This window comes from Pyrus communis, chromosome 16 (assembly GCF_041283825.1).
Source record: "Pyrus communis isolate YQ-2024b chromosome 16, ASM4128382v1, whole genome shotgun sequence".
Lineage (NCBI taxonomy): Eukaryota > Viridiplantae > Streptophyta > Magnoliopsida > Rosales > Rosaceae > Pyrus > Pyrus communis.
This window is the reverse complement of record NC_142580.1, coordinates 12,776,612-12,790,115: the sequence shown is the minus strand read 5'-3', so window position 1 is coordinate 12,790,115 and position 13,504 is coordinate 12,776,612. Positions and strand designations below refer to the sequence as shown.

General features: G+C 33.9%; 1 protein-coding gene across 1 annotated transcript; it reads right to left on the bottom strand.

Moving 5' to 3' along the window:
- Positions 1-10,225: 10,225 nt before the first annotated feature.
- Positions 10,226-11,332, bottom strand: LOC148689995 (uncharacterized). Its single transcript, XM_088687243.1, has 2 exons — positions 11,060-11,332; positions 10,226-10,652 (listed from the first exon to the last, which is right to left on the bottom strand). The coding sequence occupies exons 1-2, from the start codon at positions 11,172-11,174 to the stop codon at positions 10,384-10,386; spliced, it is 384 nt and encodes a 127-aa protein (XP_088543369.1). The 5' UTR covers positions 11,175-11,332; the 3' UTR covers positions 10,226-10,383.
- Positions 11,333-13,504: the final 2,172 nt, after the last annotated feature.

The window sequence follows — 13,504 nt, the reverse complement described above, 5'->3', positions numbered from 1 at the left end:
GGAAGATGATCTTTTAAAGTTGGCAGGTTAGGCTCCTCAAGTTAACGTGGCCGAGCCTACAGGAAAGGTGTACAGTTTACATGTGCAACTTGGGTAGTTGGCAGTTGGGGTTTGGATCCTCGGCAGTAATTATGTCAAAATTTCGTTCAGGATTTACGAAATCATTATTATACATTGTATTTTTTATTGTAAAGTTTCCAAATTCTTTCAACAAATTCTTCCTCCTTATATTGGGGGCATGTTAACTTATATGGTATGGCGAAATGAATGAACAAGGGATTAGAAAGAATAGGGAAGTGAAGGATTCGGTAACAGTAAAACAATACCTCTTTATGTTAATGAGATACTTTCGGTTTTCAGGTATCTCATACTCAAAATTAATAAGATCTATATAATTAATACATTTTCGAAGTGTTAGTAAAAACAGCATTGAGAACGATACTTATTCATTTTCATTCCGTACACGTTGGGTTGGATTTAGTTTTAGTTTTTTGTTTTTGGCTTTTCTTATGCTTGATCAGTTGATTGGCAGATGGAATGAAAGTTTCAAACCCTTGGAAATTTCAAATTGGATAAAGGAAGCGGACTGCGGACCGTTGGAACTTGGAACTGCACTATTAAAGAAGCCATGCTACTAATAGCTATAGCAATCCTCCATGGCCTTACCGACCACCTAATTTTGTTTGCGTCTACCGTCCAAATTCCAAACTCAAACCTCACGCTAGGATTTGGTGGAACTCAAATGATGGTTGTATTTAAATGCATCCATCCGTACGCTACTAAAGCTTAGTGCAATGCTTCTATTTAAACACAAATAGGAGAAATATTCAACGTGGAATATGAGGTGCTTATTTATAAAGGTCTCGTGTTGTAACGCATATATACCGATTACAAATTATTATGTAAGCGCGATAATGTTTCATATATAATTTTGTGTGTCCTACATGTTATTTGTGAGCTCGATAAAACTATCGCATTGTGTAAAAAAAAAAAAAAAAAAAAAATTTGCATACACCAACTAAAATCTAGTGGGTAATCTTTTATATAGAAAGCGAGAGCCCCAATTTGGGGTCACGCATGCTGACAAAATTTTGGGATCATGCGGCTTCAACAAAAAACAAATAGGACCAAAATGCCCCTCAGCTAAAAAAAATTCAAAACCAATCCAAAATAATATATCAAATCATGCAGGGGTAATTTGGTAATTTGGTCATCATAAAATATAATACAAATATAAGTGGGAAGAGAGAAAAGAATAAACAAATGACAAAGTTGATGGTACCCACGTAATGGGGGAAGAAAAATATAATAAATAAGAAAAATCATGAATACTGTGTTCAAAACATCTTAAGAGATGAGTAGTGCTGGTGATAAAAAAAGAAAATAACAAAATAAAAAAAATATTGAAGCAATTTACGCATATAAATACATTTAAAATATATAAATCGCGCTTATCTACACTAAGGGAAGGGAGTGGGCTTAGCCTTACAATGTACTAGCAATCAGTTGTTTATTAAATATTATTTTTCTAATCTTAATGTAAATTCAATAAAATGTAGATGAGAATTGAAATACTGCTTTTATTAATATGGATTCAAATGTTTTGATTAGTTAAAAGATCGTTTTTTATTAAATGTATTTATTATTTGTTAATATTTTATTATTCATTTCCATCTACATTAATAAATACATTTAAAACATATAAATCGCGCGTAGCACGTCGTAATTAAAAAAAAACCTCATGGAGGCTAGTGTGTTTCATGCCATTGTTAATAGCCCATCATTTTTTTCCCTTTAACCGTGTAGAAATGATCAAATGTCCTTGTAAATACAAATTTGGTTTGGTGATTTTTATAGGGCGCCAAACTTTAACATGACAAAATGAAATATTCTTTTTTTTTTTTAATAAAAATAACTATAATTAAACCCAACTAAATTATTAACTAGTTAGCGATACTTTTCTTCTCAATATCTCAAATTCGAATTCTCTCACCCTATTAACAAAAACAAGTTGGTTGAATCGTATTGTAATTTTGTTTATGTTCGCTTCAACCTTTATAGTTCAAAAATGATCAAATTGACTCATGACTTTTTTAACTCATTTAACAAATATTTTATTACTGAAATTATTTATACTACTAATGGTCAATAACACTCAAATTAGTGTAACCAATTAGTAAGTTAATACAACACTAATCCATCAATGCATAACTAATTCTCATAAGATGAATTGTTCTATTTTAAGTCCACTAAAAAAAAATTCACGTGAAAGTCCATCCAAATTTACAAAAAAAAAAAAAAAAAAAAAAAAAAAAAAAAAAAAGAACCCCTTCAATAAAGACTTAAAATATGACTTTTTTTTTTTTTTTTTTTAACAAACGATATTATCTATACTAAAGAAAGGAGGATAGACTTAGCCTCACAATGAGCTGACAATAATGTGGTTCAAATTCGCCTTTGATGAGAATTGAACTTAAGACCACTCACTTACAAGTAAAGAGGAAATACCACTAGATTGTAGTACTAAGTGGCACGACCGAATTGGTATTAGTTATGCTATTTGTGATCTATGTTTCACGTGAATTTTCACTTGTTTAAGTTGCAGATGTGGACATAGCTACGTTAGCTAGAGTGGATACAGTACTTGATTTTTTTTCTTCTTATAATTTAATTAGTTTAAAGCATAACATCAATTGTATAAAAGAATGCACATGCATAAGTTGGGCCCCTTGGGTATCTTGTAAAAATATCAAGCTCAATGTCCATCTGTCCACTAGGGCCTTCGGCCTTACCATGTGCATACACTAGATTTTAGGGTTGGCAATGTTTTGAGCCGCCGAGAGGAAAAAATGGAACACTGGTTTACTGGGTTGACGCTGATTTGAGGTCACAACTAAAACGATCAGACACAGAACCTTCAATACAGGTACGGAAACACGTACTCCTTAGACTTGAGTTACAAGCTACTTTTTTTTTTTTAATACATTGATATTTTTATACTTAGGAGGCGCGGAGTTCAGCTAAGCCACATAATGAGTAACCTAATTGGGTATCGAATTTACCATCCACGAAATTCGAATCTAAGACCTCTTACTTCCAAATGAAGAGGAATACCATCAGACTATAGTACTGAATGGCGAGTTACAAGCTACTTGAACAAAGGAAACCATCAAACTAGTAAATTTAGCACATAGGTAGAGTTACAGTGCTTTTGTAAAATGATACAAGATTGGTGTCGAAACACACCAAAAAAAGTTTTTTTACACGCAACCAAGAGAGGGAACTGTGCAGTCCATTCCCCTTGGTATCCCTGAAATTTAAGAGCGACAAACAGGGGTCTTACAGTCAGGCCAATCCGGATGGGCGTGAAGGCATGAAAGAGAGCAACTGGAGTGGAACTTGTGGGCACAGCCGAGATCCATGGCCTGCTTTTTTTGCCTCAAAATCTTCCAAGCAAATATCACAAACCTCTCTTACTCCTTTCTTTTGATTTCCAATTCTGCTGAGACTCAGAGAGAAGAAGCCCCATGACCTTCCCAATAGTTTTGAATTTGAATTTGAACCCACTGCAGCACCTTTTCTACTACTTGATCTTTTGGTAACATGAACAGTAAAAGAAGTGGTGAATTAGTAATTACACAGAGAAGAAAAAAGGGAAATAAATTTCGTATGCTCATTCTCTCATTTTGGGAGGAGGATTCTCTACCCTCCTAATCTCTCTACCCTTCCATGCATCCCTATCTAAACGGCCATCGTTAAACCACGTTAACATCTTATATTTTTTTATTTATAGATATAATAAAACAAAAAGTAATGTGTGAGAGGAGAGAATGGAAGAGAATGAGAATAGAAGAGTAGAAAATCCTCCTCCCTCATTTTGTGCACGCCCCCTTTTTATTTTGTTTTTTTTATATTTCCTTTTAGTTATATATTCTAAAGTTCAAAAATAAACATGAGTGGTGACTTAGTACTACGGTATATTAGTATTCTTCTTCACTTGTAAGTGAGAGGTCTTAGGTTCGATTCTTGCAAAGGGCAAAAGAACCACATTATTATGGTAAACCCATTATAAATTTGCAAGCTTAGCCCACTTCCCACTCTCTTAATGTAGATGCTATCGTTTGTTAAAAAAAAAAACATGAATGTATAGCAAGAGCTTGGTTTATATCTTTTTCTTTTTTATTTGTATCTCAAAGGGATCATACCTAAAGTCATGTGTTTTTATTTTTTATGTTTTATCATTTGCTCTTATTATGCATTTAAAATGACTTTGACTATGTAACAATTGTATCTTTCTCCTTTTTTTGGTCGAAATTGTATCTTTCTCCTAAATTATTCATTTTCAATTCAGTTGTTATGCTACTTGTTCATGAGTATTAATTCATTTAATTGTTTGGATTCAAAATGACAGTTTTGGATCGAGAATAATTATGGGCTTGGCCAAGTATATGGAATTGGGGTATTTTGGAATATACCCAAGGAAGGCCCAGCTAAGTGGGATTTGGCCGAATCTTATCTGGATATGGGAGTCAGCTGAGGCATAATGGAACAAGGAGTCCTTAGATACTAGTTATACTTTGAATCAGGAAGATGCCAAGAATCAAGGGTTGAATTTGGAGAATAAAAGGGCAGGGTTCATGGTTCTACATGGATTAGGACTGGCCAAAGCCCATTTAAACTTGATCAAAGAAGTATAGTCCGAGTGAAACTCTACTTTGGCCATGTGGGAATGATTACTATAAATAGAGAGGGGGTGCATCATTCAAAGGCCCTTCCAAATCAACACACAAATATGCCTTGTGCAAATTCTTACTCTACGCGAAACCTCTCAAATATCTTGAGATTTTTTTATTTTACCCTTATGCCAACACATCTTCAATTTGGATAAACAACACTGTGGTGGTAATCGGCAACATCTTCAGTTTGGATAAACAGCACTGGAGCCGTAGAATTAGCCGACCGATGAGCACCTTCAATTTGGATAAACAACACTGCTTTGAGACTGACTGGATATTTATTCAAGTCTCGGTCAGCGAGGATTCCCTAAGTCCTTGTTGGAAGAGGTCATCTTATTAGCCTTATTGGTAAAGTAAGGTGTTACCAGGTTACTTAGCATTTAGCACATTGAAAGCCGACTTTGATATTGAACTTCGCAGAATCTAGCATCATTGTCTTCAGGCTCTAGAACTCGGAGGCCGAGACGTGTTCCTTTCTCGACCGTAGTCGTAAGATTTAGAAGTCATCAGCGAGCTCCACGCCACAACAACATTCTGAAATTGGTACCAGGTGGAATAACCTACAATTTAAAATATGTGCACGTGCTTGTCTGACTAGTCAGCAACACTCATCAACTAAGCTCAGATATGTTAGTATACTCACAATGGAAGAAAACAAATTAAAGTTTAGTTTACTAAAAGGTACCTAGATAACTAAGGTCCAATTTACTGTACATTTTAATACTGACAAGCTTAGCTGCAAGTACTTTTCTTTTTGTGGATAATGAAGAGCATATATCAAAACCAAAAGGAAGATAAGTAAACTAGTAAAGCGATAAATTGCACGGGATATTTTTGGCTGAAAAAACCCACATCTGGGTTAAAAAATCAAGGACTCTCCACTGAGTCCAATCACTAGTGAAATCAAGATTCTTACAAAGTAACCACACAAGCTCAATTCCTAGATCTCTATCTATGGAGCAGCTTGTACCTTTGTTCAACTTTATCATTCACGAGATGGACTACTTCAGTCTTCACGAAGTGGCAGCTTCTCCTGAGGTCTTCACCTTGTGGCACCAAGAACCAATGAACTTATGTAAATGATATTATGATGAAGTTGATGCAAATCTAGATTCATCGTCTAGTCAGTTTCATCAATCAAACACTTGAAAGATGAAACTGACGCGAATCCAAAAAGAGGTCAGCTCAAAGATTTGAAACTGAATAAGCTTGACCTAAAACAAAGATCAAAATCACAAAAACAATGTTGCCCTAATATGCAATGATGTGGATGTTTAGTGCATGAATGTGATTTTGTGACTAGGGTTTTCAAGTGAGAACTAAAGGGCATCTCCAAGCTGAAATCAACCTTTTCAGAAAATTAAACTCTCATAGCCAAGTTGAAATGAAACCCTAGATGAAGCATTTGTAGTGGGCTTTGTTTTAGACAAAGAGAGGGGATGGAAATGCCACATGTCATGTGCAAAAGCAATCAGAAAAGATCTAGGGTTGAAAAACATTCCAAGAAAAGGTTGTCAGAAAGCCCATGTGGGTTGCCGTAAAGTATGTGCCTAGCTCGCGTAACAGCAGTGAGAAGATTTAACTAGATAAAACCACTAGACAGAATGAACTGGAAATAATGACGTGAAATGCATATGTACGAACAAACTTTTGATGAGAGAACTTAAGCTCTTGAAGTGATATTTCTAGTAGCATGATCCCAGAGAAGCAATTAAACCCTAAATCTAACTAAAGCATGTGTGATACAATTTACAACATTTGAAAAGGGAAGCCAAATATTAAAAACTAGACTTTACAATCTCCCCCTTTGGCTTTTCTTGACAAAATAACCCAAACCTATAACTAAATTCACCCAACCTACTCAAGATAACACTATGGGACAAATCCTGCATAAAAGTATTCTTGACAAAGAACAAGTGAAAAGTTATCATGGTTAAAGCAATTGCAACACAACACAAATTTTTCAAATTTTAATTTTCTCTCCCATTTTTTCATGGCAAAGACAAAGGATGTAAAATGAATGATATGCCATTCTCATTAAACAAAATAAAAGGATATGTCAATTAAGCTCATCAAATAAATATCCAACCACCAACGAAGTAATAAGAACTAATAACAAAGACATAGCATAAGAAAGCAAGTTAAGCACAAGGTACAATTCTTGGTCCCAAAATATTAAAACCAAAGGAGCATGTCAATGCAATTTGTTCAAATTACCCATTTTTTTAGGACAACCAACAAAAGCTGAGCTAAGAGTAGCACAACAATAATTACAAAATTATGGAGTTTCAGAATACAACTTAAGCACAAGTTTAACAACTTAGCAGCAAAAAATTGAACTCCCCCATAAGATCTGCTCTCTTAACAAACTAGACTCATAAACTACACTCCTTTATTAGCTCAGACGCCCATAAGCTAGAACTCCTCGGACTGAGACGATGCATTTGAGTGAAGTGGCGAACCAGTGGCCTCGGTTTCTTCAACATGGTATTCTTTAGGGTTTTCCTTAGGATCCTCTTTAGCTTCATCCTCCTCATCATCTGAGTACGTGAACCTGATATACTTGGCCATAGGGATATGGAGAGAGGATATGTTCAATGTTTCAAGAGAAGCAACCCATTTTCCTTTGGCAATATATGCTGCAGCTATCTTAGCGGCAACATCCTAAGAATGAGTAGAGGATGTGGCAGTGAAATAGGATGGGGATGATGGTACAAATTGAGGTTGAGGGACAACTATGGGAGATGAAGGAATCACTGAGCGTTTAGGAGTCAATTTTTGGGGACGTATAACGGGCTCAAGCATAAATGAAGATGGATTTTGTGAAGATTGACTCAAAGACTATGCAGGAGTGGTGTGGTTGACATGAGGTGAGGATGCAGTTTGACCCATTGACGATTGAAACTCAACAAATTGTCTATGAAAAGAGTTAATCTCAAACTCTAGATAAACAATTTTTCGCTATTGAGAAATATTTGGTGGTGGTGGAGGACGGGGTTCACCATTAGCGACGGCACACATCACGTCACTTAGGTTCATAAGTCCTTTATCCAAATCCTTTGTGGATCGAGGAGACAAATCATCAAGGTTACAAGGAACACCTACACGCTGACATAGCTGAGTGATAAGACATGGGTGAATGGTAGAACCTCTTTGTTGCCTACCAGGACGCTTGGTTTTTGACATAATGTGCCTAAATATCAAGTATCCAAATGGAACATTTGACAAACTGAGCATAGCATGCAATATTTTGGCTGACTCTAGAGTATGATTGCCATTGTTTGACGAGCCCAGAATATTTCTATGAATAAAGTTAGACCAAATCCTGTAAAACGGTTTAAGACGAGATTTTTAACCAGAGAAATGGAGGGGTCCAAATAAGCTTTTCGATGATAAGCTTTCATGTCATAGTGACATGTCAGAATATCAAAGTTTTACATATTAGAAGCATAGGAGGGCTCAAGACTTAAAACCGAGTTAATGCCAGATGAATCGAAGGGGACAAGGACTTTATGGACATACACACACTTCACCACCAGAGTCAGGAGACGAAACATTTGCATAAAATTCTTGAACCATTGAAAGATTGAAGGTTGAAGGAGGTGAGTTTACCAGATGAAGTTTGTACCTTTCAATGAGATTTTCGGACAAGATGGCATCAGTCACAGGGAGGTCACCCCATACAATCTTTTTCTTAAGAACAACTTTTCTGGCAGCCACAACCACGAAGAATTTATTGGCACGAGATGTGGGAAACTTGGATGGCAAAGTGTCTAAAGGCTCAGTGTTAGCTTCTCTAATTGTTTGAGAATGGATTTTGCGACGAGGAGGATTAGGTTGTATTCTGGAGTGATGAGATGAAGTTTGACTTGAAGATATGATTGAAACACTCTTATGTTAACAATTACTCACAATTTGAAATAAAAGAAAAAGAGAAGACTAGAGCAAATGGCATAAATAAGGGTGAATGTAAAAACCTAATGTGGTAAGAGAGGGTAAGTGCCTAGGACACTGTGAGATTAATTTGGACCATAAAGATGATATCAACGATTTAGATTAAAGAGTTAAACCATAAAGTGCAATGACATAAATACCTTTAATGAACATCTCTTTTCTGATAAGTACCACGACTGGATAGAAAAAGTAAACACCCAATTTGAAAATAATTTTGTCCCAAACGCAATGATCACATGGAAGCAAGATAAAAAAAAAAAAAAAAAGGTGGTGTTTTGCACTGTAATTGATACTTAAACTCAATATATGGAGTAAATAGAGTCACTACAACCCAATCAAGACCAAAGTAAGCCTAACCCCAAAATCAACATAAGTTTTTGCTAAATAAAGAATGATTTTTTAGAGACTATCAACCATACTAAGGAAATCCTTTGACATCATAGTGATAATATTATTCAAGGTTGATCCACAAAAAATCACCCATGTGTGACAATTAAGAGATGCAAAAATGAGAACATTCAGGTTAACTGATGAGATGTTTGTCTAGTCACATACAATAATAAAAACTATGTATGCAACAATTAAAATTGGAAGTATAGCTATTCAACCTATTCAATTGATTGCAAAAAGGACAACAAACCATCAAATATTTTTATCCCCTCAATAGACAAGAGTACTTGTGAGATAGTTAACTAGTTGTTTCTTAAGTGGTACTAAGACTAGAGCACTTGTCATTCTTTGCAACACTTCATCAAGGAAATGAGATTTAGTTTCAAAACAATTTGTTAATAATTGTTGAACGAGATTCATCCAAATGTCAATGTTACACACAAGATCACAATGAAAGCAAATAGCAAAACATTTCACACCAAGATTATTCAACACATACAACATCTATAACAAAATATCACAAGGAAACAAAACAAGGTCGCATTTGCAATAGTATGATAGAGAGAAACATACTTTTGGTTTTCTATGCAACAAGTAATTAAGATTGTCATTATCTTCCCATGAAGCGCCATTAGATTTTGGTTATTTGAGATCATTTCAACCAGATATGGAGTTTTGGGAATTTCAGAGTAAGTGACTTCCATATGAGACATCAGAGAGTGATTTTCCACATTAAGAGATTCACATAAGTGGCATTCAGAGAAGAAGAGCAGTGGCAGTGCAATTGCGATCAAAAGTTCATCAGTTTCTTTACCCCACAAAGACCATTCACTACTTTTATGAACCACAAAGTTGTAGCAATTTTCCTCTGATCTATGGACAATAAGCATGTTCTTTCCTTTCTTATCAACCACTCTACAACCCTTATTAGAGAAACAGACCTCATCGGCAAAATCATCACAAAGTTGGCTAATCACTACCACAAAACTATTTGTTAGTGTCGCTATGATAACCGCCAAGAAACGTATATTATTGTTAGATTTTAAGCAAAATCCAACAGAAAATGGATGCAGTGGCGGATATAATAAGCGATAGAATTGCCAGCGTCAGGAAATGAATTTTTCAATAGAAAATACTTTAAAACAGACAGAAATTGTGTCGGATATAACCGACAGAGAATATATTAATAATGAATAAATAATAGCATTTCTGTCGGCTAAAACCAACAAAAAATACTAAAATCGACGGGACTTCTGTCGGATTTAACCGACAGAAAATTTATTAATAAGAATAAATAAAAGCATTATTGTCGGATAAAACCGATAAAAATAATATTAATAATAAAAAAAATATTTATATCAAACGATAATTCAAGTCCTGCAGAATCTTCGAAAACCTCAACATGCTTATTCTTCTCTGACACTTGCTTGATGGCCATTGTCTTCCTCTTCCGCGGCTGTTTCTTCTTTGGATTGTAATTGCAATCCGAATCCGAGTCCTTATCCGTACCCACGAAGTAAAAAGTTTCATTTTCCGGACTGAAGGTCACTGTCTTCACCTTCTTTGCTTGAAGGTTAGAATCAATTTCCCCTTCGTTTTCTTCTATATCTTTACAAACTGGCTCAATGGGTTCATCATCTTCCTGTTTACACAAATAAATAAAAAATCGAAAAACGAAAAATGTTACCGAATTAAACAAGAAAACCAGATCATAAAGTACATAAAAAGTTACCGAATCACCTCCAAATAACAAATTGAAAGATTATATTCATAATTTCAAACCCAATAAACCACCCCTGTACACACACACACACGCATTTTCCCCAATTGAGTCGAGCGCTTCTTGAAAATATAACATGAAACCCAGAAATTTTTTCTTAATAATTTTATCGGCATCCAAACAAAAAACAAGACTATAGAAAATAATCAGAAAGATGAAAACATACGATATGTATATTTTGCTCTTTAAGACGGGATTCCCTTGAGAAGGAAAGTGAGCCTACTGGCCATTTCAGTGTTCTTCAAATTTGCAGGAATCTCGTGCTGCTTACAAAGTGATTGAAGTTGCCTCCTCTTCATCGCATGGAAATCCATCTCTCTCTAATCACAAATTCAAAACTCAGGATTCAAACTTGGAAAAACAAATTGAAACCCACATCATAGAAAGCACAAAATTAATATATGAAATAACAATGAGGAAAAGTTGCTGGCACCGGTTCTTCTTTGCCAATGCGAAATTGGCCTCCCATAAATGTCAGAAGCTTTCAGAGGAAAAGAATGTAAGAAAGAGTGAGATAAATGTAATAAATAAGAAAAAGGGGAAGGGAGGAAGCACCGGTTCAAAGAAGAGATGGAGGGGTATTATGTTGGAAAATTTTCATTACTGTCGGTTAAAACCGATAGAAATATTTTTTTAAATATAAAAAGATAAAAAAATTTCATTCTTGTCGGTTATAACCGACAAAAAAAAAATGGCTGAAAAAATCCCTCCCAAAATTTTAAATCCCCCCCAAAATTTTTGTTACGATTTAAAAAAATAAAATAATAATTTTTTAGATTAATAAATAAATAAATAATATGTATTTAAATAGAATAAGTTTTTAAAAATTAAATAAGTAATTTTTTTTTGTCTAAAATAATTAATTGTTTGGTTTAATAAATAATAACCCATGTAAAATATTGTCTAATCAATACTTGAAAAACATAAATAAAAATTTAGCACAAATTACTTTTCAAAATTTAGGCAAATTTAACGAAGATATGCATTCTATGAAACTAGTTTCAATGATCTAACCGTCAAACTTTTTTGTAAATACTACAAAAGTTATCGACAGTTATAAACGAAAAATTTAACAGTTATTTTAGCCCCGGTTTTGATGATTTTTTTACAGCTACATTCCTCGACCCTATAAGAATGTATTGAACGAATTCGATCTTCAATTTAAAATATTTACACTAGTGGATACCACAAAATCTTATTTTATACTTGATGGAGAAGTATAACATTAACTCTTAAGTGTTGGTTTAATCAACCGTTTTGATGCAATATGCATTATACGAAACGTTTGCAACGATCCAACCGTCAAACTTGTTTGTACACATTCCAAGATGCATACGTAAAAAATCGTAAAAAAAAAAAAACAGTCAGAAATTAGGTAACGAAACAAAAGCTTTCGATGGTTATAAACGAAAAATCTCAATTTAACGGTTATTTTAGCTCTGATTTTGATGATTTTTTGCAGCTACACTCCTCGATCTTATAAGAATGCAATGAATGAATTTGATCTTTAATTTAAAATATTTACACTAGTGGATAAATCTTATTTTATACCTAATGGAAGTTCAACATTAACTTTTAAGTGTTTATTTAATCTAACGTTTTGATGCAATACACATTGTATGAAACTTTTTTCAATGATCTAACCGTCAAAACTTGTTTATACATACTCCAAGATCACATACGTAAAAAATCACAAAAAACAAACACTCAAAGATTAGGTAACAAAACAAAAGTTTTTGACGGTTATAAACGAAAAATCACAATTTAATGGTTATTTTAGCTCCGATTTTGATGATCTTTTATAGCTACACTTCTTAACCCTTTAAGAATCCATTGAACTAATTCGATTTTCAATTTAAAATACTTACACTAGTGGATACCACAAAATCTTATTTTATAGTTGATGGGGAAGTATAACATTAACTCTAAGTGTTTGTTTAATCAACTGTTTTGATGCGATACGCATTATACGAAACGTTTTTCAATGATCTAACCGTCAAACTTGTTTGTACACATTCCAAGATCGCATACGTAAAAAATCGCAAAAAACAAACATTCAAAGATTAGGTAATGAAACAAAAGTTTTCAATGGTTATAAACGAAAAATCACAATTTAACGGTTGTTTTAGCTCCGATTTTGATGACTTTTTGTAGTTACACTCGTCGATCTTATAAGAATGCAATGAATGAATTCGATCTTCAATTTAAAATATTTACACTAGTGGATAAATCTTATTTTATACTTGATGGAAGTATAACATGAACTCTTAAGTGTTTGTTAAATCTATCAATTTGATAGAACATGCATTCTAAGAAACTAGTTTCAACGATCCAACTGTCAAATATGTTTGTATATACTTCGAGATAGCATGTGTAAAAAATCGCAAAAAAAAAAAAAAAAGAACATCCAGAGATTATTCTTCAGCCGTCCAAAATTTTTCTTTGTTTGTGTCAATTATATCTGATAGGGCCATAAGTGAAAAAAAATATATTTAAAACATGTGTTTATTTATTTATTTTTAATCAATATAGCATTTTAAAATAATAAAATCAGACATGATAGAATACACCAGATGTTCATGTGTGTTTATGTGTCGGACAATGTGCCTTGTGACGCATTGAAAAAAATTGTTTGAATTTCTTT

Excerpts from the sequence above, each read along its gene's own strand:
- LOC148689995 (XM_088687243.1), bottom strand. The coding sequence starts at position 11,174 with ATGGATTTCCATGCGATGAAGAGGAGGCAACTTCAATCACTTTGTAAG. Across the intron at positions 10,653-11,059 it reads GCTCACTTTCCTTCTCAAGG|TTCAAGCAAAGAAGGTGAAG; the intron begins GAATCCCGTCTT and ends TTGATTCTAACC.